Source organism: Bombina bombina, chromosome 1, assembly GCF_027579735.1.
Source record: "Bombina bombina isolate aBomBom1 chromosome 1, aBomBom1.pri, whole genome shotgun sequence".
NCBI classification, from domain to species: domain Eukaryota; kingdom Metazoa; phylum Chordata; class Amphibia; order Anura; family Bombinatoridae; genus Bombina; species Bombina bombina.
In genome coordinates, this window is record NC_069499.1 from 142,638,322 (window position 1) to 142,664,255 (window position 25,934).

General features: G+C 41.4%; 1 protein-coding gene across 1 annotated transcript in view; it reads left to right on the forward strand.

Annotated features, from left to right (window-relative positions):
- Window positions 1-25,934, forward strand: part of NEMF (nuclear export mediator factor) — a 153,980-nt gene that overhangs the window by 60,208 nt on the left and 67,838 nt on the right. Inside the window, 4 exon segments of the mRNA XM_053697652.1 lie at window positions 8,190-8,247; window positions 12,012-12,070; window positions 12,149-12,269; window positions 13,118-13,379. Of these exon segments, the coding sequence (XP_053553627.1) occupies window positions 8,190-8,247; window positions 12,012-12,070; window positions 12,149-12,269; window positions 13,118-13,379 (500 nt within the window).

Below are 25,934 nucleotides of genomic sequence, written 5' to 3' on the forward strand. Positions count from 1 at the left end.
CTTGTAATCCATGTCCTCTAGCTTGGGTATTGGTTCTCACTAGTAATTGATGACGTCATGGACTCACTATATCTTAGGAAAGAAAACAATATTTGTGCTTACCTGATATATTTATTTATTTCCGGATATGGTGAGTCCACAACCCCACCCTTTTAGTTTTACGACTTTTTGTCTAAACCTCAGGCACCTCTACACCTTTGTATTATTCCTTGTTCCATTTCCTTTTGGTAGATTGACTGAGTGTTATGGGTAGGGGAGTGACACTTAAAGGGACATTAAACACTTTGAGATGGTAATATAAAATGATAAATTGTATATATAAAACAACTCTGCAATATACTTTAATTATTTATTTTGTCCTCTTTGCCTGTAATTCCATTCTGAAATTGTGAGCTTTTCAGTTCTAGTTAGAAATGGAAGTGCAGAACACTGTTATATCCCACACAGCCATTGGCTGCACACTCTAGTGACCTATTTATAACTTTCTCTAATTGGCCACAGCAGAGAAGGTAACACAAGTTACAACATGGCAGCTCCCATTGTTTTATAGACACTAAAACTTTACACTTATTTTCTCACTATTTAAACAACTAATGAAACTTTAAAAAATAAATCTACATGTTAGTCATGGACTAATCTTTTCTTTGAATGCATCATTCTATCTAGCATGTATTTAGTGTTTAATGTCCCTTTAACAGCTTGGCTGTGGTGCTCTTTGCCTCCTCCTGCTGGCCAGGAGTGATATTCCCACTAGTCGTGGACTCACCATATTCGGAAATAAATAAATTTATCAGGTAAGCATATATTTAGTTTTTTTTAATTATTTTTATAAAAAATAGTTTGAAGATATATCTGTTGAGAGTCTTCAATAAAACAAGTTTGGAATCTAAATCAGCTTCTTAGTGAGTACATTCCTTTCGTGCAGTTTGGTGAAAAACTTTTTTGCACGATCGTTTGTGAGAAGAGTCCTGAAGTCACCTACCTGCCGATGCCGCCATAAATTACCTGTTTGATATCTGTAGTTGGAGAGATCAGGGCTGGCAGCGACCCAGAAGAGAAGTTAAATATTTCCACTCTCTTGTATCTTGTTTGTTTTTTTTTATATGATATTTGAACAAAGATTGATAGCAGGCGTGGAGGGAGCAGTCTGGGAAACTACTAAAGCTCATGCATTAACACTAATGATATTAGTTAAACAATTAGCATAACCATTATAGCAGTAACAGTTTAGATATCCAGTGTACAGGGATGAGAAATTAGAAGACAATACATTTGCTCTTTCAACTATACACATCAAACTTAAAGGGCCATAATACCCAAATGTTTAAACACTTGAAAGTGATGCAGCATAGCTGTAAAAAGCTGACTAGAAAACATCTCTATGTAAAAAAGAAAGATATTTTACCTCAAAAGTTCCTCAGTAGCCACCTCCCATTGTAAAGGATTTCTAAGCAGCCTTTTAATGTGTCTGTCCTGGGACATCTTAGGGGATGAGCATCGTGAACTCTCATATTATTTCACCAATCAGGTAAAGGAAGCTTACTATGAAATCTCATGAGAGTTAAGTCAAATCTCATGAGATCACAGTAAGAGTTCATGACCTCAGCACTGCTGATGCTGATTGGCTGCTGTCCATTTCTTCATTTTTTTTTCTCCAACATTGGTGTGTCCGGTCCACGGCGTCATCCATTTACTTGTGGGATATTCTCCTCCCCTACAGGGAAAGGCAAGGAGAGCACACAGCAAGAGCTGTCCATATAGCTCCCCCTCTGGCTCCGCCCCCCCAGTCATTCTCCTTGCCGCTCTGAACAAGTAGCATCTCCACGGGGATGGTGAGGAGTTTGTGGTGTTAGTTGTAGTTTTTTTATTTCTTCTATCAAGAGTTTGTTATTTTAAAATAGTGCTGGTATGTACTATTTACTCTGAAACAGAAAGAGATGAAGAGTTCTGTTTAAAAGAGGAGTATGATTTTAGCAGCAGTAACTAAAATCGATTGCTGTTCCCACACAGGACTGTTGAGATGAGAGAACTTCAGTTGCGGGGAACAGTTTGCAGACTTTTCTGCTCAAGGTATGACTAGCCATTTTCTAACAAGACTGTGTAATGCTGGAAGGCTGTCATTTTTCCCTCATGGGGATCGGTAAGCCATTTTCTTAGACTTAGAAAGAATAAAGGGGCTTATTATGGGCTATTAACTGGTGGACACTCTTAAGGGCTAAATCGATTGTTTATTTAAGTTTTTATTTAAAGTTTGAAGTGGATTTCACACTTTTATTATTTGGGGAACGTTTTTTATCGCCAGGCACTAGTTAAGACACCTTCCCAGTCAGGAAGGGCCTTTCACTGTATTAGGCAGAGCCTCATTTTCGCGCCATTTTTGCACAGTTTCTTTTAAGTACAGTGCATGCAGATGCATGTGAGAGGGTCTGGTGTCCACTGAAAACGTTCCTAGAAGGCTTGAAATACCCTCCTGGAATAGTTGAAGTCACAACAAAGGCTGTGGCTGGGACTGTAGTGGGTGTTAAAATTGCAAACGGCTCCGGTTTCCACATTTTAAGGGTTAACAGCTTGAAAATTGGGTGCATTACTTTGAATGCATTAAGACACTGTGGTGAAAATTTGGTAAAGATTGGATAATTCCTTCATAGTTTTTCACATATTCAGTAATAAAGTGTGCCCTGTTTAACATTTAAAGAGACAGTAACGGTTTTGTTTTAAAACGGTTTTTGTACTTTATTAACCAGTTTAAGCCTGTTTAACATGTCTGTACCTTCTGATAGATCATGTTCTGTATGTATGGAAGCCAATGTGGTTCCCCCTTCAAATATATGTGATAATTGTGCCATAGCGTCCAAACACAGTAAGGACAGTATTGTCACAAATAGTAAGGTTGCCCAGGATGATTCCTCAGATGAAGGAAGTAGAGATAGTTCTACATCTTCTCCTTCTGTGTCTATACCAGTTATGCCCGCGCAGGCGACCCCTAGTACTTCTAGCGCGCCAATGCTTGTTACTATGCAACAATTGACGGCAGTAATGGATAACTCCATAGCTAATATTTTATCCAAAATGCCAGCATTTCAGAGAAAGCGCGATTGCTCTGTTTTAAACACTGTAGAGCAGGAGGGCGCTGATGATAATTTTTCTGTCATACCCTCACACCAGTCTGAAGTGGCAGTGAGGGAGGGTTTCTCAGATGGAGAAATTTCTGATACAGGAAGAATTTCTCAGCAGGCAGAACCTGATGTTGTGACATTTAAATTTTAATCAGAGCATCTCTGCGCATTACTTAAGGAGGTGCTATCTACTCTGGATGATTGTGACAATCTGGTCATCCCAGAAAACTTGTGCAAGATGGACAAGTTCCTAGAGGTCCCGGTGCACCTGATGCCTTTCCGATACCTAGAAGGGTGGCGGACATAGTGAATAAGGAGTGGGAGAAGCCAGGCATACCTTTTGTTCCTCCTCCTATATTTAAGAAATTGTTCCCTATGGTCGACCCCAGGAAGGACACATGGCAAACAGTCCCTAAGGTCGATGGGGGCGGTTTCTACACTAGCCAAACGCACGACCATTCCATTGAATACAATTGTGTTTTCAAAGATCCTATGGATAAAAAATTGGAGGGTTTGCTTAAAAAGATTTTTGTACAGCAAGGTTACCTCCTTTCAACCTATTTCGTGCATTATTACTGTCACTACAGCGGCGTGGTTCTGGTTCGAGGAACTGGAAAAGTCGCTCAGTAGGGAGACTCCGTATGAGGAAGTCATGGACAGAATTCACGCACTTAAGTTAGCTAATTCCTTTATTTTAGATGCCCCTTTGCAGTTAGCGAGATTAGCGGCGAAAAATTCAGGGTTTGCAATTGTGGCGCGCAGAGCGCTCTGGCTAAAGTCTTGGTCGGCGGATGTATCTTCCAAGACAAAATTGCTTAATATCCCTTTCAAAGGTAAGACCCTTTTTGGGGCCCGAATTGAAAGAAATTATTTCAGACATCACTGGGGGAAAGGCCATGCCCTCCCCACAGGATAGGCCTTTCAAGGCTAAGAATAAGTCCAATTTTCGTTCCTTTCGCAATTTCAGGAACGGACCGGCTTCTAACTCGGCAGCCTCTAGACAAGAGGGTAACGCTTCCCAGACTAAACCAGCTTGGAAACCAATGCAAGGCTGGAATAAGGGTAAACAGGCCAAGAAGCCTGCTGCTGCTACCAAGACAGCATGAAGGGGTAGCCCCCGATCCGGGACCGGATCTAGTAGGGGACAGACTCTCTCTCTTTGCTCAGGCTTGGGCAAGAGATGTTCAGGATCCCTGGACACTAGAAATAGTCTCTCAGGGTTATCTTCTAGAATTCAAGGAACTACCCACAAGGGGAAGGTTCCACATTTCTCACTTATCTTCAAACCAAATAAGTAGACAGGCATTCTTACATTGTGTAGAAGACCTGTTAAAGATGGGAGTGATACACCCAGTTCCAACTGTGGAACAAGGTCAGGGGGTTTTACTCAAATCTGTTTCAGAGGGAACTTCAGACCAATTCTGGATTTAAAAATTCTAAACAAATTTCTCAGAGTTCCATCGTTCAAAATGGAAACCATTCGAACAATTTTACCTACAATCCAGGAGGGTCAATATATGACTACCGTGGATTTAAAGGATGCGTATCTACATATTCCTATCCACAAAGATCATCATCAGTTCCTAAGGTTCGCCTTTCTGGACAAACATTATCAGTTCATGGCTCTCCCATTCAGACTAGCCACTGCTCCCAGAATTTTCACAGGTGCTCGGGTCCCTTCTAGCGGTTCTAAGACCAAGGGGCATTGCAGTGGCACCTTATCTGGACGACATTCTAATTCAAGCGTTGTCTCTTTCCAAGGCAAAGGCTCATACAGACATTGTTCTAGCCTTTCTCAGATCTCACGGGTGGAAGGTGAACGTAGAAAAGAGTTCCCTGTCTCCGTCGACAAGAGTTCCCTTTTTGGGAACAATAATAGATTCTTCTCTCTATTCTGCAGCCTTCCATAACTCAGTGCATGGAAGTAGTAGGGTTGATGGTTGCAGCAATGGACATAGTTCCTTTTGCTCGAATTCATCTAAGACCATTACAACTGTTCATGCTCCAGTAGACAGGATCACCTGTCTCAGGGAATGAGTTTCTGCAGACCAAAGTGGGTCATTGTCACGACCGACGCCAGTCTATCAGGCTGGGGCGCGGTCTGGGATTCCCTGAAAACTCAGGGTTTATGGTCTCGGGAAGAGTCTCTTCTCCCGATCAACATCCTGGAACTGAGAGCGAAATTTAAAACGCTCTCCGGGCTTGGCCTCATCTAGCGAAGGCCGGATACATAAGATTCCAGTCAGATAACATGACGACTGTAGCTTACATCAACCATCAGGAGGAACAAGGAGTTCCTTGGCGATGAGAGAGGTATCCAAGATCTCAAATGGGCAGAGGATCACTCCTGCCACCTATCTGTAATCCACATCCCAGGAGTAGACAACTGGGAGGCGGATTATCTGAGTCGTCCAGATTTTCTATCCGGGGGAGTGGGAACTCCACCCGGAGGTGTTTGCATAGTTGACTCAATTATGGGGCATTCCAGACATGGATCTGATGGCGTCTCGTCAGAACTTCAAGGTTCCCTTGCTACGGGTCCAGATCCAGGGATCCCAAGGCCACTCTAGTGGATGCATTAGTGGCGCCTTGGTCGTTCAACCTAGCTTATGTGTTTCCACTGTTCACCTCTCCTTCCCAGGCTTGTAGCCAGGATCAGACAGGAGAAGGCCTCGGTGATTCAGATAGCTCCTGCGTGGCCGCGCAGGACTTGGTATGCAGACCTGGTGAATATGTCATCGGCTCCACCATGGAAGCTACCTTTGAGACAGGATCTTCTAGTTCAAGGTCCATTCGAACATCCAAATCTAATTTCTCTGCAGCTGCTGCTTGGAAATTGAACGTTTTGATTTTATCCAAGCGTGGGTTTTCAGATTCAGTGATAGATCCAAAAAACCTGTGTCTAGAAGATTTACCCATAAAATATGGAAAAGATATATCTGTTGGTGTGAATCCAAGGGATTCTCCTGGAGTAAGATTAAAATTCCTAAGATCCTCTCCTTTCTCCAAGAAGGTTTGGATAAGGGATTGTCAGCGAGTTCTCTAAAAAGGACAGATTTCTGCTTCCTTATCAGTCTTGTTATACAATCGACTGGCAGCTGTGCCAGAGCTACAAGCTTTTGTATAGGCCTTTGGTCAGAATCAAACATGTTTACAGACCCTTGACTCCTCCTTGGAGTCTAAATTTAGTTATTTCAGTTCTTCAGGGGGTTCCGTTTGAACCCCTTACATTCCATAGATATCAAAGTTGCTATCTTGGCAAGTTCTGTTTTTGGTTGCTATTTCTTCTGCTAGAAGAGTTTCTGGAATATCTGCTTTGCAGTGTGATCCACCCTATCTGGTGTTTCCTTCAGATAAGGTTATTTTTGCGTACCAAGCCTGGTTTTCTTCCAAAGACAAAACTCATCCTTGTTTGTCGTTTACTCTGGTAAGAGAGAGGACAAAAAGCTATTGCTACCTCTCATTCTTTCTGGCTGAAAAGCATTATCCGATTGGCTTATGAGACTGTCCGGACGGCAGCCTCCTGAACGAATCACAGCTCACTCCACTAGGGCTGTGGCTTCCACATGGGCCTTCAAGAACGAGGCTTCTGTTAATCAGATATGTAAAGGCAGCGACTTGGTCTTCTCTGCACACTTTTGCCAAATTTTACAAATTTGATATTTTTGCTTCTTCGGAGGCTGTTTTTTGGAGAAAGGTTTTGCAAGCCGTGGTGCCTTCTGTTTAGGTAACCTGAATTTGCTCCCTCCCTTCATCCGTGTCCTAAGCTTTGGTATTGGTTCCCACAAGTAATGGATGACCGCCGTGGACCGGACACAACCAATGTTGGAGAAAACAGAATTTATGCCTTACCTGATAAATTATCTTTCTCCAACGGTGTGTCCGGTCCACGGCCCTGCCCTTTGTTTTTTTTAATCAGGTTTGAAAATTTTTTCTTTTTCTTTATACACTACAGTCACCACGGCCTATAGTTTCTCCTTTTTCTCCTAACCGTCGGTCGTAATGACTGGGGGGCCGGAGCCCAGAGGGGGAGCTATATGGACAGCTCTTTGCTGTGTGCTCTCCTTGCCTTTCCCTGTAGGGGAGGAGAATATCCCACAAGTAGATGAATGACGCCGTGGACCGGACACACCATTGGAGAAAGTAATTTATCAGGTAAGCATAAATTCTGTTTTTTATTTTTACCTGCAGCTGGGAGCAGGTGAAGTATAACTTTTTACACAGAACTTACTCTGCTGAGCTGAGGGGATTGTGAGGTAAAAATATCTTCCTTTTTTACATAGAGATGCTCAGGGGATATTTTCCTGTCAGCTTTTTACAGTTATACTGCATTAGTTTCAAGTGATTTAGCATATGAGTATTATGTCCCTTTAACACACATAACTATTATCTGCTTACAATATTATCTTTATATATTAATGAATCTTAGTACCATAGGTCCCAGTAGGTCAGAGCATGACAAAGGTTGTTTTCATGATATTTGTTATAATATGCAGTTTATAACGAGAAAGCACTGCTCTCCAGAATCCAGAATGACACCACTGAGGGTGGGGGTGGGGGGGTTAATTTTAGGCGACCACTTCCATCAAAGAAAATCCTCCATAAAGAGTTCAGGAATACTAGAGCCGGACTAAAAGCCATACGTGTATAGATGTTAGGTAGATGTCTTAAATATTCAGATATATTTATTTGCAAGTTTTACATATTCCCCCCACAGCACTATTACAGCAGATGTTGTACAATACCCCAGGAGCTTCTAGGACGGACAGCATTGTTCAGACATTGGCTAAGAATAACAGTTTTCTGCGAATACACTTCTTCTGTATAGTCCTTTCCCGGCTTGTGAAGGCCTTGTCAATGTTGTAGAGATTGAGTGTGAATGGGGGTGTGTGCTGGAATACTGATATTTCACTCTTAACGGATTGTGGTTATTTAGCTTGTTTTATAGTTTTACTTTGTAGTTTTACTATATGAGATCAAAACTGTTAAGCAGAATATTGCAGAACTTGAAGAACAGAACAGAAAAATATAACATTCTCAGAAAATGTGTGACGTTTTAAATGCTTATTTTAGGTGTCAAAGACAGCGCCATCTGGAGAGTATCTGACCACAGGAAGCTTCATGATCAGAGGTACAGAAATCTCTTCAAGTACCTTCTATTGGGTGGATCACATAATACTATGTATTAAGGTTACATTAAACTGAAAATGGAATCCTTCTTAAAGTGATAAGTTTAATTAAAAATTGCACTTATTTTGCTTGCCTTTAATGAAAGTATTTTGCAAAACTGAGTTGCTTCATATAATTTTAACATTTTAGTACCATCTCAAAGTGTTTAATGCCCCTTTAAGTGAAGAGTTAAAGGGTTATGGAAGTCAGTAGTAAGCTGGGGCTGCACCGCTGCTGTGTACTGTTACTAGGCACTTGGCAGTGCAGTGTATGTTAAAAAAAAAAAAAAAAAAAAAAAGTTGCAGACATGCACAGTTACTGATTGGTAGGTATGCACAGAGCGCTAGGAGTACTTACCAATCACCTTTTGGTTTCCAGCATACGACCAATGTTCCTTTTAAAGATACAGTAAAGTGAAAATGTCATGATTCAGATAGAGCATGGGATTTTAAACAACTTTCCATGTTAAGTTTATTATGAAATTGGCTTTGTTTTCTTGATATCCTTTGTTGAAGAGTAAAGCTAGGTAGGCTGATAGGAACTCAGGAGCATGCACGTGTCTTTAGAACTCCATGGCAGAAGTGTTTGTAACTATGTATTACATTGCTTTAAACAATTTTACAAACACTGCTGCCAGATGGCTTAAGACATGTAAATCCCCTAAGCTCACCTAGGATTACTCTTCAACAAAGGATACCAAGGGAACTAAGCAAATTCAATAACAGAAGTAAATTGGAAATGTGTTTAAAAATTTTATTCTCTATCCGGGGGCGTGTCTAACCAGCAGCCATGGCAGACTGAAATTCCAGTAGCTCTGAGAATGCATAAGCTAATCTGAAAAATATCATAAGAAACCCCTGGCATCCACACTCACAAGTTATCTATTTGGTTTCTTGAGGGGAACCTGAGCATGGATATATAATTTTTTTTTTTGCATAGATTACTTTGAAGAAGCTGGACCGGGCGGACAACTATTTGCCATTGGCCTACTATATAAATCTAATTTATCATCTCCCCCCCCCCCCCCCGGTTTACCTGGTACAGAATTATCAAGGAGATTGCTTAAACGTTCTTTATTAAGAGCAATACAGATATCTTACTCTCATATCAACTTAGCATGAGCTTCAAAGACAAGTGTCAAGAGGAGGCCGCTTTAAGTCCCGTGATGGCCTTCGACAGATGGGAGGTTCGTGTGCAGCAGATGCTGGATGACTGTTTTAACAGCTTATCAAGACATCTCCTTAATTTGCTTGAAAGCCTGCCGCCTGAACGTAACGCTGATGAACCAGCCACTTACCTAGCCCGGAGCAGTCGCCAGGAAGCCGCTGGAGTTGGCTTGCGTCGCAGTGTTGGGGGAGGCAGGGTTGCGCACTTGGAGTCCACGGCCCTGGATGGCCCTTTCACTGTTGGAGCTACGCATAAATGGCGATTGTCCGCTCCTTTCAACATCACTATTGCGGCACAGCATATTGAGATAGCGGCTGCGACGGAGCAGTGCTGCAGGAAGATTTTTGACCTTTCGAGCTCTATATGGCCTACTAACCCTAAGACAACCCATATGGGTGCAGAGACCTGGATTATAGCGCCCGCAGGGCTGACGCTGGAGGATACCTGGAGAATATGCGACTTGGTCAGGGTGTTGGCTCCGGTCCCATCACATTTGAGCTATAGACAAATTTACTCCGGCATGTGCCTTACAGATAAACATACTAAAGTCACCAGTCTGTTTTTTGAGATCCGGTGTGGGGTGACTGATATCTCTTGATTATACCTAAGGGGGGGTGAGTAGGGGGGCCCAAAGGCTCTCTTTGAAACCTGCACACTTGCCACCCCTCAGACTTTGATTTTAGCAACTAAAAATTAACTTTGGTTTGTTAGAACATATATTCTGTTTATGTGCGTTTTAGTTTTCTTATTCTGTCTATGCTTCCATTTGCAATTTTGCCTAGTTATTCACGAGTCTTCCTACTGTTGGACTCTCTCGGCATCAGACAATGGTATAAATTGAGACGTTAATTTTGTACAGTTCTATCCTGTTTTTCAGGGAAAGCTACGTGAAATGGATTTGGGATGGGTGCTTTACTAATATTGATAACCTATACTTGTTTTAATCTTTGTTGTAATGGTCCTGTGTTTGCTACACTGTCTATTTGCCCGTGTTTATCTGACACTCACACCAGTTGACAATAATGCAGATTGGGATGTTTAAAGGTTCACGTTACCATCAGAGAACACCACAGAATTGTGGTGTGTCAGCCTTAACTTTCTGGCCCTAACTTAAACATAGGGTACTGATGAGTTTATCGAATAAGTTAAGATTCTTGGGGGGAAAGCACTTTATCAAGGCCCATGTGACTCTCAGGGTATAGTAACCTTTTAAAATAAGCCAATATAATCATTGTATTTACATGTTAAGACGCCCTTCTACTTTTGCCTAGATAGGAGGCAACAGTTACCCTTTATATGCATGTGTGTGTGGCATAGGGTCGCCTAACTTTATCAGTCTCTTACTCGTACTGGGGGACTTTGTTCTCCACCTTATACATATGGCTTCCTATATGCTAGACTACATGGACGTAAAAGCGCACGTTATATATATTACATCCCAGCACATCTCTTAGCGTTTCTTCTCTGGCTCTCTAAATGCTTAACTAAGTCCATCTCCACCTATTGGGGTTAAGTGGATTGAATCAGCAGACTAGGAAAAGGGTATACCATCCACACTGGTCAAGTAAACTCCCTCCCAAGGAAATATGCACTCTAAATCCCGTTAGTATCTTTTATCAGGCGTGTAAACAGCTCGCTAAATAACCCACCAACCTGCTCATGCCGAGTTATTAGACTCCTTACTTAACGATCAGCTGAGATATTATATAAATAACACTGATATGCTCTAACTATATCGATCATATAGGTCCAAAAGTGGCCTTTCAGTTTTAGCAGTTTCCATCCTCCAGCTTTATTAATCTTGTTTAACTTAAAAATTCCCAGGCTATGTACTGGGTTTATAACTTAGCAGCTCTTTGTCTGCTCTTAACCCCAATATCTTACATTTGCGTCATATAGTTTATAAATTATGTGTCAGGGTCCGAAAGTGACCGTATAACATTCTAGTTATATTTCCTCCAGCTACTCAAGATTTATGGTATAGGTACATGAGCAACCTATATATTTCTAGGGAGGTCTATAACACTATATATCATTACAGATTACCTCCATTGATACTAGATAGTGTGTGAGGGTCCAAGAGTGATCTACTAAAGACATAGGAGGTTCTTATGAATATATAAAAAGAGGTTTCGGTTACATATGTTTATTATTACTTGGCCTATATATCTTTATATGACTAAGTGTGTATTGTAATACCTATAGTAAAATACTTGGTGTTTATATTCCTACCACTTGGCTATTGCTAGGTATGAGATATTAGCCATGTGTACTAAGGATGTGTGTTTGAGTTATATAAAAGGTATCGTTATGTATATTAATACACTATATGGCTGTTACCCAAGAAAGAGCTGTTACAAGTGATATATTGTTCTCTTTTCGCTAAATGTCAAACTGATATGCACCAACGTTTATGTACCTCACTGTTTTGTTTTTGGCATATGTTGTAGGTGTATAATACCTCACTAAAAAGAAAATGTATAAAAAAAAAAAAAAATTTTTATTCTCTATCCAATCAATTTCTTTAATTTTGACCTTATCTGTTATTCTTTTTTCTAGGCAAAAAGAATTTCCTGCCACCGTCATATCTGATGATGGGCTTTGGATTTCTGTTTAAGGTTTGTTTGATTGTATTAGTGATTTACCCATGAATATAAAGCGTCTATAGAGGCTACAGATGCTTTTCATTTCTACAGGTGGATGAGCCTTGTGTTTGGAGACATAAAGGTGAACGAAGGGTTAAGATACAGGATGAAGATCTGGAGAGTGTAACCAGCAGCAACACAGAGTTGGCTGCTGAAGATACGGAACCCTTAGGTGAGGGAACTGGAATAAAAATGTGTAGTTTATCCTAACAAATAACAGGTTTAGCTCCTTGTGCAATAGCCCTATGAGATTCCATCTTAGCAATATTTACCTTACAACATATTAATATACTAATGCGGCATTAAAGGGACAGTCTAGTCAGAATTAAACTTTCATGATTCAGATAGGGCATGCAATTTTGCACAACTTTCCAATTTACTTTTATCATCAAATTTGCTCCATTCTTTTGGTATCCTTTACTGAAGGAGCATCAATGCACTACATGGAGCTAGCTGATCACATCTAGTGAACCAATCACAATAGACAAATGTGTGCAGGCACCAATCACCAGCTAGCACCCAGTAGTGTAGGACATGTACATATTCTTTTTCAACAACTGTTTTAAGAGAACAAAGTACATTAAAAAAAAGAAGTGTCTTAAAATTACCTGCACTAACTGAATCATGCAAGTTTAATTTTAAATTTCCTCTCTCTTTAATGGACTATGTTATTGTGTTTAAAAACAACATATTGTCCAATACAGTAGGCTTTTCATCCCCATAAAATGTTAGTGTATTCAAAAGTCCCATTGAGCTTGATTTATCAAGCAAGGGCGTGTGATTGGCTGTTTGCGGGCAGAAGCTGTCAATCTTGGTCAGATGAGAACCTGCAGTCATAGGGAGGCGAAGGGCGTGATAAATCGAGTCCATTATGCCTCTCTAGTTTCCAATTGGTGTCACATGTATTTACACATGCGCCTGCACTCACACATACACCATATGCACGCACATACATAAGTACTCAACTTGGTTATATTCTAACAACTGTATATATTCCTTGTGTATCTGTACTATTTTCAGAAGTTCAAGAACAGGAGGATGAGAGCAGCAGCAGTGAGAATGAAGAGGGGGACAAATCAGACCTACAACACACAAAGAACGCTAAATCTGAAGAACAAAATGATGAGGGTGATGAGGATCCCGAAGAAGCTTTATCATCAGAAGAAAGTGATCACGACAGCTCTCACTCTTCTGAAGTAAACAGCGCAGTGAAGGAAGAACAAACCTCAGAGTTTAGCTTTCCTGACACCTCTATAGACTTGTCTCATCTCCAGGGAAAGAGGTACTGAATCATGCACTTCTCTATAGACTTGTCTCATCTCTAGGGAAAGAGGTACTGAATCATGCACTTCTCTATAGACTTGTCTCATCTCTAGGGAAAGAGGTACTGAATCATACACTTCTCTATAGACTTGTCTCATCTCTAGGGAGAGAGGTACTGAATCATACACTTCTCTATAGACTTGTCTCATCTCCAGGGAAAGAGGTACTGAATCATGCACTTCTCTATAGACTTGTCTCATCTCTAGGGAAAGAGGTACTGAATCATGCACTTCTCTATAGACTTGTCTCATCTCTAGGGAAAGAAGTACTGAATCATACACTTCTCTATAGACTTGTCTCATCTCTAGGGAGAGAGGTACTGAATCATGCACTTCTCTATAGACTTGTCTCATCTCTAGGGAAAGAGGTACTGAATCATGCACTTCTCTATAGACTTGTCTCATCTCTAGGGAAAGAGGTACTGAATCATGCACTTCTCTATAGACTTGTCTCATCTCTAGGGAAAGAGGTACTGAATCATGCACTTCTCTATAGACTTGTCTCATCTCCAGGGAAAGAGGTACTGAATCATGCACTTCTCTATAGACTTGTCTCATCTCTAGGGAAAGAGGTACTGAATCATGCACTTCTCTATAGACTTGTCTCATCTCTAGGGAAAGAGGTACTGAATCATGCACTTCTCTAGAGACTTGTCTCATCTCCAGGGAAAGAGGTACTGAATCATGCACTTCTCTATAGACTTGTCTCATCTCTAGGGAAAGAGGTACTGAATCATGCACTTCTCTAGAGACTTGTCTCATCTCCAGGGAAAGAGGTACTGAATCATGCATTTCTCTATAGACTTGTCTCATCTCTAGGGAAAGAGGTACTGAATCATTCACTTCTCTTTAGACTTGTCTCATCTCCAGGGAAAGAGGCACTGAATCATGCACTTCTCTATAGACTTGTCTCATCTCTAGGGAAAGAGGTACTGAATCATGCACTTCTCTATAGACTTGTCTCATCTCTAGGGAAAGAGCTACTGAATCATTCACTTCTCTATAGACTTGTCTCATCTCCAGGGAAAGAGGTACTGAATCATGCACTTCTCTATAGACTTGTCTCATCTCCAGGGAAAGAGGTACTGAATCATGCACTTCTCTATAGACTTGTCTCATCTCTAGGAAAAGAGGTACTGAATCATGCACTTCTCTATAGACTTGTCTCATCTCTAGGGAAAGAGGTACTGAATCATGCACTTCTCTATAGACTTGTCTCATCTCTAGGGAAAGAGCTACTGAATCATGCACTTCTCTATAGACTTGTCTCATCTCTAGGGAAAGAGCTACTGAATCATGCACTTCTCTATAGACTTGTCTCATCTCCAGGGAAAGAGCTACTGAATCATGCACTTCTCTATAGACTTGTCTCATCTCCAGGGAAAGAGCTACTGAATCATGCACTTCTCTATAGACTTGTCTCATCTCCAGGGAAAGAGGCACTGAATCATGCACTTCTCTGTAGACTTGTCTCATCTCTAGTGAAAGAGCTACTGAATCATGCACTTCTCTATAGACTTGCCTCATCTCTAGGGAAAGAGGTACTGAATCATGCACTTCTCTGTAGACTTGTCTCATCTCTAGTGAAAGAGCTACTGAATCATGCACTTCTCTATAGACTTGCCTCATCTCTAGGGAAAGAGGTACTGAATCATGCACTTCTCTATAGACTTGTCTCATCTCTAGGGAAAGAGGTACTGAATCATGCACTTCTCTATAGACTTGTCTCATCTCTAGGGAAAGAGGTACTGAATCATGCACTTCTCTATAGACTTGTCTCATCTCCAGGGAAAGAGGTACTGAATCATGCATTTCTCTATAGACTTGTCTCATCTCTAGGGAAAGCGCTACTGAATCATGCACTTCTCTATAGACTTGTCTCATCTCTAGGGAAAGAGGTACTGAATCATGCACTTCTCTATAGACTTGTCTCATCTCTAGGGAAAGAGGTACTGAATCATGCACTTCTCTATAGACTTGTCTCATCTCTAGGGAAAGAGGTACTGAATCATGCATTTCTCTATAGACTTGTCTCATCTCTAGGGAAAGAGGTACTGAATCATGCACTTCTCTATAGACTTGTCTCATCTCCAGGGAAGGAGGTACTGAATCATGCATTTCTCTATAGACTTGTCTCATCTCTAGGGAAAGAGGTACTGAATCATGCATTTCTCTATAGACTTGTCTCGTCTCTAGGGAAAGAGGTACTGAATCATGCACTTCTCTATAGACTTGTCTCATCTCTAGGGAAAGAGCTACTGAATCATGCACTTCTCTATAAACTTGTCTCATCTCCAGGGAAAGAGGTACTGAATCATGCACTTCTCTGTAGACTTGTCTCATCTCTAGTGAAAGAGGCACTGAATCATGCACTTCTCTGTAGACTTGTCTCATCTCTAGGGAAAGAGGTACTGAATCATGCACTTCTCTGTAGACTTGTCTCATCTCTAGTGAAAGAGGCACTGAATCATGCACTTCTCTATAGACTTGTCTCATCTCCAGGGAAAGAGGTACTGAATCATGCATTTCTCTATAGACTTGTCTCATCTCTAGGGAAAGAGGTACTGAATCATGCACTTCTCTATAGACTTGTCTCATCTCTAGGGAAAGAGGTACTGAATCATTCATTTCTCTATAGACTTGTCTCGTCTCTAGGGAAAGAGGTACTGAATCATGCACTTCTCTATAGACTTGTCTCATCTCTAGGGAAAGAGCTACTGAATCATGCACTTCTCTATAGACTTGTCTCATCTCTAGGGAAAGAGGCACTGAATCATGCACTTCTCTATAGACGTGTCTCATCTCTAGGGAAAGAGGCACTGAATCATGCACTTCTCTATGGACTTGTCTCATCTCCAGGGAAAGAGGCACTGAATCATGCACTTCTCTATAGACTTGTCTCATCTCTAGGGAAAGAGGTACTGAATCATGCACTTCTCTATAGACTTGTCTCATCTCTAGGGAAAGAGGTACTGAATCATGCACTTCTCTATAGACTTGTCTCATCTCTAGGGAAAGAGGCACTGAATCATGCACTTCTCTATAGACTTGTCTCATCTACAGGGAAAGAGGCACTGAATCATGCACTTCTCTATAGACATGTCTCATCTCTAGGGAAAGAGCTACTGAATCATGCACTTCTCTATAGACTTGTCTCATCTCTAGGGAAAGAGCTACTGAATCATGCACTTCTCTATAGACTTGTCTCATCTCTAGGGAAAGAGCTACTGAATCATGCACTTCTCTATAGACTTGTCTCATCTCTAGGGAAAGAGGTACTGAATCATGCACTTCTCTATAGACTTGTCTCATCTCTAGGGAAAGAGGTACTGAATCATGCACTTCTCTATAGACTTGTCTCATCTCCAGGGAAAGAGCTACTGAATCATGCATTTCTCTATAGACTTGTCTCATCTCTAGGGAAAGAGGTACTGAATCATGCACTTCTCTATAGACTTGTCTCATCTCCAGGGAAAGAGGTACTGAATCATGCACTTCTCTATAGACTTGTCTCATCTCTAGGGAAAGAGGTACTGAATCATGCACTTCTATATAGACTTGTCTCATCTCTAGGGAAAGAGGTACTGAATCATGCACTTCTCTATAGACTTGTCTCATCTCTAGTGAAAGAGGTACTGAATCATGCACTTCTCTATAGACTTGTCTCATCTCTAGGGAAAGAGGTACTGAATCATGCACTTCTCTATAGACTTGTCTCATCTCTAGGGAAAGAGGTACTGAATCATGCACTTCTCTATAGACTTGTCTCATCTCTAGGGAAAGAGGTACTGAATCATGCACTTCTCTATAGACTTGTCTCATCTCTAGGGAAAGAGGTACTGAATCATGCACTTCTCTATAGACTTGTCTCATCTCTAGGGAAAGAGCTACTGAATCATGCACTTCTCTATAGACTTGTCTCATCTCCAGGGAAAGAGGTACTGAATCATGCACTTCTCTATAGACTTGTCTCATCTCTAGAGAAAGAGGTACTGAATCATGCACTTCTCTATAGACTTGTCTCATCTCCATGGAAAGAGGTACTGAATCATGCACTTCTCTATAGACTTGTCTCATCTCTAGGGAAAGAGCTACTGAATCATGCACTTCTCTATAGACTTGTCTCATCTCTAGAGAAAGAGGTACTGAATCATGCACTTCTCTATAGACTTGTCTCATCTCCAGGGAAAGAGGTACTGAATCATGCACTTCTCTGTAGACTTGTCTCATCTCTAGGGAAAGAGCTACTGAATCATGCACTTCTCTGTAGACTTGTCTCATCTCTAGGGAAAGAGGTACTGAATCATGCACTTCTCTATAGACTTGTCTCATCTCCAGGGAAAGAGGTACTGAATCATGCACTTCTCTATAGACGTGTCTCATCTCCAGGGAAAGAGCTACTGAATCATGCACTTCTCTATAGACTTGTCTCATCTCCAGGGAAAGAGGTACTGAATCATGCACTTCTCTATAGACTTGTCTCATCTCTAGGAAAAGAGGTACTGAATCATGCACTTCTCTATAGACTTGTCTCATCTCTAGGGAAAGAGGTACTGAATCATGCACTTCTCTATAGACTTGTCTCATCTCCAGGGAAAGAGGTACTGAATCATGCACTTCTCTATAGACTTGTCTCATCTCTAGGGAGAGAGGTACTGAATCATGCACTTCTCTATAGACTTTTCTCGTCTCTAGGGAAAGAGGTACTGAATCATGCACTTCTCTATAGACTTGTCTCATCTCTAGGGAAAGAGCTACTGAATCATGCACTTCTCTATAGACTTGTCTCATCTCTAGTGAAAGAGGTACTGAATCATGCACTTCTCTATAGACTTGTCTCATCTCTAGGGAAAGAGGTACTGAATCATGCACTTCTCTATAGACGTGTCTCATCTCTAGGGAAAGAGGTACTGAATCATGCACTTCTCTATAGACTTGTCTCATCTCTAGGGAAAGAGGTACTGAATCATGCACTTCTCTATAGACTTGTCTCATCGCTAGGGAAAGAGGTACTGAATCATGCATTTCTCTATAGACTTGTCTCATCTCTAGGGAAAGAGGTACTGAATCATGCATTTCTCTATAGACTTGTCTCATCTCTAGGGAAAGAGGTACTGAATCATGCACTTCTCTATAGACTTGTCTCATCTCTAGGGAAAGAGCTACTGAATCATGCACTTTTCTATAGACTTGTCTCATCTCCAGGGAAAGAGGTACTGAATCATGCATTTCTCTATAGACTTGTCTCATCTCTAGGGAAAGAGGTACTGAATCATGCACTTCTCTATAGACTTGTCTCATCTCTAGGGAAAGAGCTACTGAATCCTGCACTTCTCTATAGACTTGTCTCATCTCTAGGGAAAGAGGTACTGAATCATGCACTTCTCTATAGACTTGTCTCATCTCTAGGGAAAGAGGTACTGAATCAGGCACTTCTCTATAGACTTGTCTCATCTCTAGGGAAAGAGCTACTGAATCATGCACTTCTCTATAGACTTGTCTCATCTCTAGGGAAAGAGCTACTGAATCATGCACTTCTCTATAGACTTGTCTCATCTCTAGGGAAAGAGGTACTGAATCATGCACTTCTCTATAGACTTGTCTCATCTCCAGGGAAAGAGGTACTGAATCATGCACTTCTCTATAGACTTGTCTCATCTCTAGGGAAAGAGGTACTGAATCATGCACTTCTCTATAGACTTGTCTCATCTCTAGGGAAAGAGGTACTGAATCATGCACTTCTCTATAGACTTGTCTCATCTCTAGGGAAAGAGCTACTGAATCATGCACTTCTCTATAGACTTGTCTCATCTCTAGGGAAAGAGGCACTGAATCATGCACTTCTCTATAGACTTGTCTCATCTCCATGGAAAGAGGTACTGAATCATGCACTTCTCTATAGACTTGTCTCATCTCTAGGGAAAGAGCTACTGAATCATGCACTTCTCTATAGACTTGTCTCATCTCTAGAGAAAGAGGTACTGAATCATGCACTTCTCTATAGACTTGTCTCATCTCCAGGGAAAGAGGTACTGAATCATGCACTTCTCTGTAGACTTGTCTCATCTCCAGGGAAAGAGCTACTGAATCATGCACTTCTCTATAGACTTGTCTCATCTCTAGGGAAAGAGGTACTGAATCATGCACTTCTCTATAGACTTGTCTCATCTCCAGGGAAAGAGCTACTGAATCATGCACTTCTCTATAGACTTGTCTCATCTCCAGGGAAAGAGGTACTGAATCATGCACTTCTCTATAGACTTGTCTCATCTCTAGGGAAAGAGGTACTGAATCATGCACTTCTCTATAGACTTGTCTCATCTCTAGGGAAAGAGGTACTGAATCATGCACTTCTCTATAGACTTGTCTCATCTCTAGAGAAAGAGGTACTGAATCATGCACTTCTCTATAGACTTGTCTCATCTCCAGGGAAAGAGGTACTGAATCATGCACTTCTCTATAGACTTGTCTCATCTCTAGGGAAAGAGGTACTGAATCATGCACTTCTCTATAGACTTGTCTCATCTCCAGGGAAAGAGGTACTGAATCATGCACTTCTCTATAGACTTGTCTCATCTCTAGGGAGAGAGGTACTGAATCATGCACTTCTCTATAGACTTGTCTCATCTCTAGAGAAAGAGGTACTGAATCATGCACTTCTCTATAGACTTGTCTCATCTCCAGGGAAAGAGGTACTGAATCATGCACTTCTCTATAGACTTGTCTCATCTCTAGGGAAAGAGGTACTGAATCATGCACTTCTCTATAGACTTGTCTCATCTCTAGGGAAAGAGGTACTGAATCATGCACTTCTCTATAGACTTGTCTCATCTCTAGGGAAAGAGCTACTGAATCATGCACTTCTCTATAGACTTGTCTCATCTCTAGGGAAAGAGCTACTGAATCATGCACTTCTCTATAGACTTGTCTCATCTCTAGGGAAAGAGGCACCGAATCATGCACTTCTATATAGACTTGTCTCATCTCTAGGGAAAGAGGTACTGAATCATGCACTTCTCTATAGACTTGTCTCATCTCTAGGGAAAGAGGTACTGAATCATGCACTTCTCTATAGACTTGTCTCATCTCTAGGGAAAGAGGTACTGAATCATGCACTTCTCTATAGACGTGTCTCATCTCTAGGGAAAGAGGTACTGAATCATGCACTTCTCTATAGACGTGTCTCATCTCTAGGGAAAGAGGCACTGAATCATGCACTTCTCTATAGACTTGTCTCATCTCCAGGGAAAGAGGTAGTGAATCATGCACTTTTTTATAGACTTGTCTCATCTCTAGGGAAAGAGGCACTGAATCATGCACTTCTCTAGAGACTTGTCTCATCTCTAGGGAAAGAGGTACTGAATCATGCACTTCTATATAGACTTGTCTCATCTCCAGGGAAAGAGGTAGTGAATCATGCACTTTTTTATAGACTTGTCTCATCTCTAGGGAAAGAGGCACTGAATCATGCACTTCTCTAGAGACTTGTCTCATCTCTAGGGAAAGAGGCACTGAATCATGCACTTCTCTATAGACTTGTCTCATCTCCAGGGAAAGAGGTAGTGAATCATGCACTTTTTTATAGACTTGTCTCATCTCTAGGGATAGAGGCACTGAATCATGCACTTCTCTAGAGACTTGTCTCATCTCTAGGGAAAGAGGTACTGAATCATGCACTTCTATATAGACTTGTCTCATCTCTAGGGAAAGAGGTACTGAATCATGCACTTCTCTATAGACTTGTCTCATCTCTAGGGAAAGAGGTACTGAATCATGCGCTTCTCTATAGACTTGTCTCATCTCTAGGGAAAGAGGTACTGAATCAGGCACTTCTCTATAGACTTGTCTCATCTCTAGGGAAAGAGGTACTGAATCATGCACTTCTCTATAGACTTCTCATCTCCAGGGAAGGAGGTACTGAATCATGCACTTCTCTATAGACTTGTCTTATCTCTAGGGAAAGAGGTACTGAATCATGCATTTCTCTATAGACTTCTCATCTCCAGGGAAGGAGGTACTGAATCATGCACTTCTCTATAGACTTGTCTCATCTCTAGGGAAAGAGGTACTGAATCATGCACTTCTCTATAGACTTCTCATCTCCAGGGAAGGAGGTACTGAATCATGCACTTCTCTATAGACTTGTCTCATCTCTAGGGAAAGAGGTACTGAATCATGCATTTCTCTATAGACTTGTCTCATCTCTAGGGAAAGAGGCACTGAATCATGCACTTCTCTATAGACTTGTCTCATCTCTAGGGAAAGAGGCACCGAATCATGCACTTCTCTATAGACTTGTCTCATCTCTAGTGAAAGAGGCACTGAATCATGCACTTCTCTATAGACTTGTCTCATCTCTAGGGAAAGAGGTACTGAATCATGCACTTCTCTATAGACTTGTCTCATCTCTAGGGAAAGAGGTACTGAATCATGCACTTCTCTATAGACTTGTCTCATCTCTAGGGAAAGAGGCACTGAATCATGCACTTCTCTATAGACTTGTCTCATCTCTAGGGAAAGAGGTACTGAATCATGCACTTCTCTATAGACTTGTCTCATCTCCAGGGAAAGAGGTACTGAATCATGCACTTCTCTATAGACTTGTCTCATCTCTAGGGAAAGAGGTACTGAATCATGCACTTCTCTATAGACTTGTCTCATCTCTAGGGAAAGAGGTACTGAATCATGCACTTCTCTATAGACTTGTCTCATCTCTAGGGAAAGAGGCACTGAATCATGCACTTCTCTATAGACTTGTCTCATCTCCAGGGAAAGAGGTACTGAATCATGCACTTCTCTGTAGACTTGTCTCGTCTCTAGGGAAAGAGCTACTGAATCCTGCACTTCTCTATAGACTTGTCTCATCTCTAGGGAAAGAGCTACTGAATCATGCACTTCTCTATAGACTTGTCTCATCTCTAGGGAAAGAGGCACTGAATCATGCACTTCTCTATAGACTTGTCTCATCTCTAGGGAAAGAGGCACTGAATCATGCACTTCTCTATAGACTTGTCTCATCTCTAGGGAAAGAGGCACTGAATCATGCACTTCTCTATAGACTTGTCTCATCTCTAGGGAAAGAGCTACTGAATCATGCACTTCTCTACAGACTTGTCTCATCTCTAGGGAAAGAGGTACTGAATCATACACTTCTCTATAGACTTGTCTCATCTCTAGGGAAAGAGGTACTGAATCATGCACTTCTCTATAGACTTGTCTCATCTCTAGGGAAAGAGCTACTGAATCATGCACTTCTCTATAGACTTGTCTCATCTCTAGGGAAAGAGGCACTGAATCATGCACTTCTCTATAGACTTGTCTCATCTCTAGGGAAAGAGCTACTGAATCATGCACTTCTCTACAGACTTGTCTCATCTCTAGGGAAAGAGGTACTGAATCATACACTTCTCTATAGACTTGTCTCATCTCTAGGGAAAGAGGTACTGAATCATGCACTTCTCTACAGACTTGTCTCATCTCTAGGGAAAGAGGTACTGAATCATACACTTCTCTATAGACTTGTCTCATCTCTAGGGAAAGAGGTACTGAATCATGCATTTCTCTATAGACTTGTCTCATCTCTAGGGAAAGAGGTACTGAATCATGCACTTCTCTATAGACTTGTCTCATCTCTAGGGAAAGAGGTACTGAATCATGCACTTCTCTATAGACGTGTCTCATCTCTAGGGAAATAGCTACTGAATCATGCACTTCTCTATAGACTTGTCTCATCTCCAGGGAAAGAGGTACTGAATCATGCACTTCTCTATAGACTTGTCTCATCTCTAGGGAAAGAGGTACTGAATCATGCACTTCTCTATAGACTTGTCTCATCTCTAGGGAAAGAGGCACTGAATCATGCACTTCTCTATAGATTTGTCTCATCTCTAGGGAAAGAGGTACTGAATCATGCACTTCTCTATAGACTTGTCTCATCTCTAGGGAAAGAGCTACTGAATCATGCACTTCTCTGTAGACGTGTCTCATCTCTAGGGAAAGAGGTACTGAATCATGCACTTCTCTATAGACTTGTCTCATCTCTAGGGAAAGAGCTACTGAATCATGCACTTCTCTATAGACTTGTCTCATCTCTAGGGAAAGAGGCACTGAATCATGCACTTCTCTATAGACTTGTCTCATCTCTAGGGAAAGAGGTACTGAATCATGCACTTCTCTACAGACTTGTCTCATCTCTAGGGAAAGAGGTACTGAATCATGCACTTCTCTATAGACTTGTCTCATCTCTAGGGAAAGAGGTACTGAATCATGCACTTCTCTATAGACTTGTCTCATCTCCAGGGAAAGAGGTACTGAATCATGCACTTCTCTATAGACTTGTCTCATCTCCAGGGAAAGAGGTACTGAATCATGCACTTCTCTATAGACTTGTCTCATCTCCAGGGAAAGAGGTACTGAATCATGCACTTCTCTATAGACTTGTCTCATCTCCAGGGAAAGAGGTACTGAATCATGCACTTCTCTATAGACTTGTCTCATCTCTAGGGAAAGAGGTACTGAATCATGCACTTCTCTATAGACTTGTCTCATCTCTAGGGAAAGAGCTACTGAATCATGCACTTCTCTATAGACTTGTCTCATCTCTAGGGAAAGAGGTACTGAATCATGCACTTCTCTATAGACTTGTCTCATCTCTAGTGAAAGAGGCACTGAATCATGCACTTCTCTATAGACTTGTCTCATCTCTAGGGAAAGAGCTACTGAATCATGCACTTCTCTATAGACTTGTCTCATCTCTAGGGAAAGAGGTACTGAATCATGCACTTCTCTATAGACTTGTCTCATCTCCAGGGAAAGAGCTACTGAATCATGCACTTCTCTATAGACTTGTCTCATCTCTAGGGAAAGTGGTACTGAATCATGCACTTCTCTATAGACGTGTCTCATCTCTAGGGAAAGAGGTACTGAATCATGCACTTCTCTATAGACTTGTCTCATCTCTAGGGAAAGAGGTACTGAATCATGCACTTCTCTATAGACGTGTCTCATCTCTAGGGAAAGAGGTACTGAATCATGCACTTCTCTGTAGACTTGTCTCATCTCTAGGGAAAGAGGTACTGAATCATGCACTTCTCTATAGACTTGTCTCATCTCTAGGGAAAGAGGCACTGAATCATGCACTTCTCTATAGACTTGTCTCATCTCCAGGGAAAGAGGTACTGAATCATGCACTTCTCTATAGACTTGTCTCATCTACAGGGAAAGAGGCACTGAATCATGCATTTCTCTATAGACTTGTCTTATCTCCAGGGAAAGAGGTACTGAATCATGCACTTCTATATAGACTTGTCTCATCTCTAGGGAAAGAGGTACTGAATCATGCACTTCTCTATAGACTTGTCTCATCTCTAGGGAAAGAGGTACTGAATCATGCACTTCTCTATAGACTTGTCTCATCTCCAGGGAAAGAGGTACTGAATCATGCACTTCTCTATAGACTTGTCTCATCTCCAGGGAAAGAGGCACTGAATCATGCACTTCTCTATAGACTTGTCTCATCTCTAGGGAAAGAGGTACTGAATCATGCACTTCTCTATAGACTTGTCTCATCTCCAGGGAAAGAGCTACCGAATCATGCACTTGTCTATAGACTTGTCTCATCTCTAGGGAAAGAGGTACTGAATCATGCACTTCTCTATAGACTTGTCTCATCTCTAGGGAAAGAGGTACTGAATCATGCACTTCTCTATAGACTTGTCTCATCTCTAGGGAAAGAGGTACTGAATCATGCACTTCTCTATAGACTTGTCTCATCTCTAGGGATAGAGGTACTGAATCATGCACTTTTCTATATAGACTTGTCTCATCTCTAGGGAAAGAGGTACTGAATCATGCACTTCTCTATAGACTTGTCTCATCTCTAGGGAAAGAGGTACTGAATCATGCACTTCTCTATAGACTTGTCTCATCTCTAGGGAAAGAGGTACTGAATCATGCACTTCTCTATAGACTTGTCTCATCTCTAGAGAAAGAGCTACTGAATCCTGCACTTCTCTATAGACTTGTCTCATCTCTAGGGAAAGAGCTACTGAATCATGCACTTCTCTATAGACTTGTCTCATCTCTAGGGAAAGAGGTACTGAATCATGCACTTATCTATAGACTTGTCTCATCTCCAGGTAAAGAGGTACTGAATCATGCACTTCTCTATAGACTTGTCTCATCTCTAGGGAAAGAGGTACTGAATCATGCACTTCTCTATAGACTTGTCTCATCTCCAGGGAAAGAGCTACCGAATCATGCACTTCTCTATAGACGTGTCTCATCTCTAGGGAAAGAGCTACTGAATCATGCACTTCTCTATAGACGTGTCTCATCTCCAGGGAAAGAGGTACTGAATCATGCACTTCTCTATAGACTTGTCTCATCTCCAGGGAAAGAGCTACTGAATCATGCACTTCTCTATAGACTTGTCTCATCTCTAGGGAAAGAGGTACTGAATCATGCACTTCTCTATAGACTTGTCTCATCTCTAGGGAAAGAGGTACTGAATCATG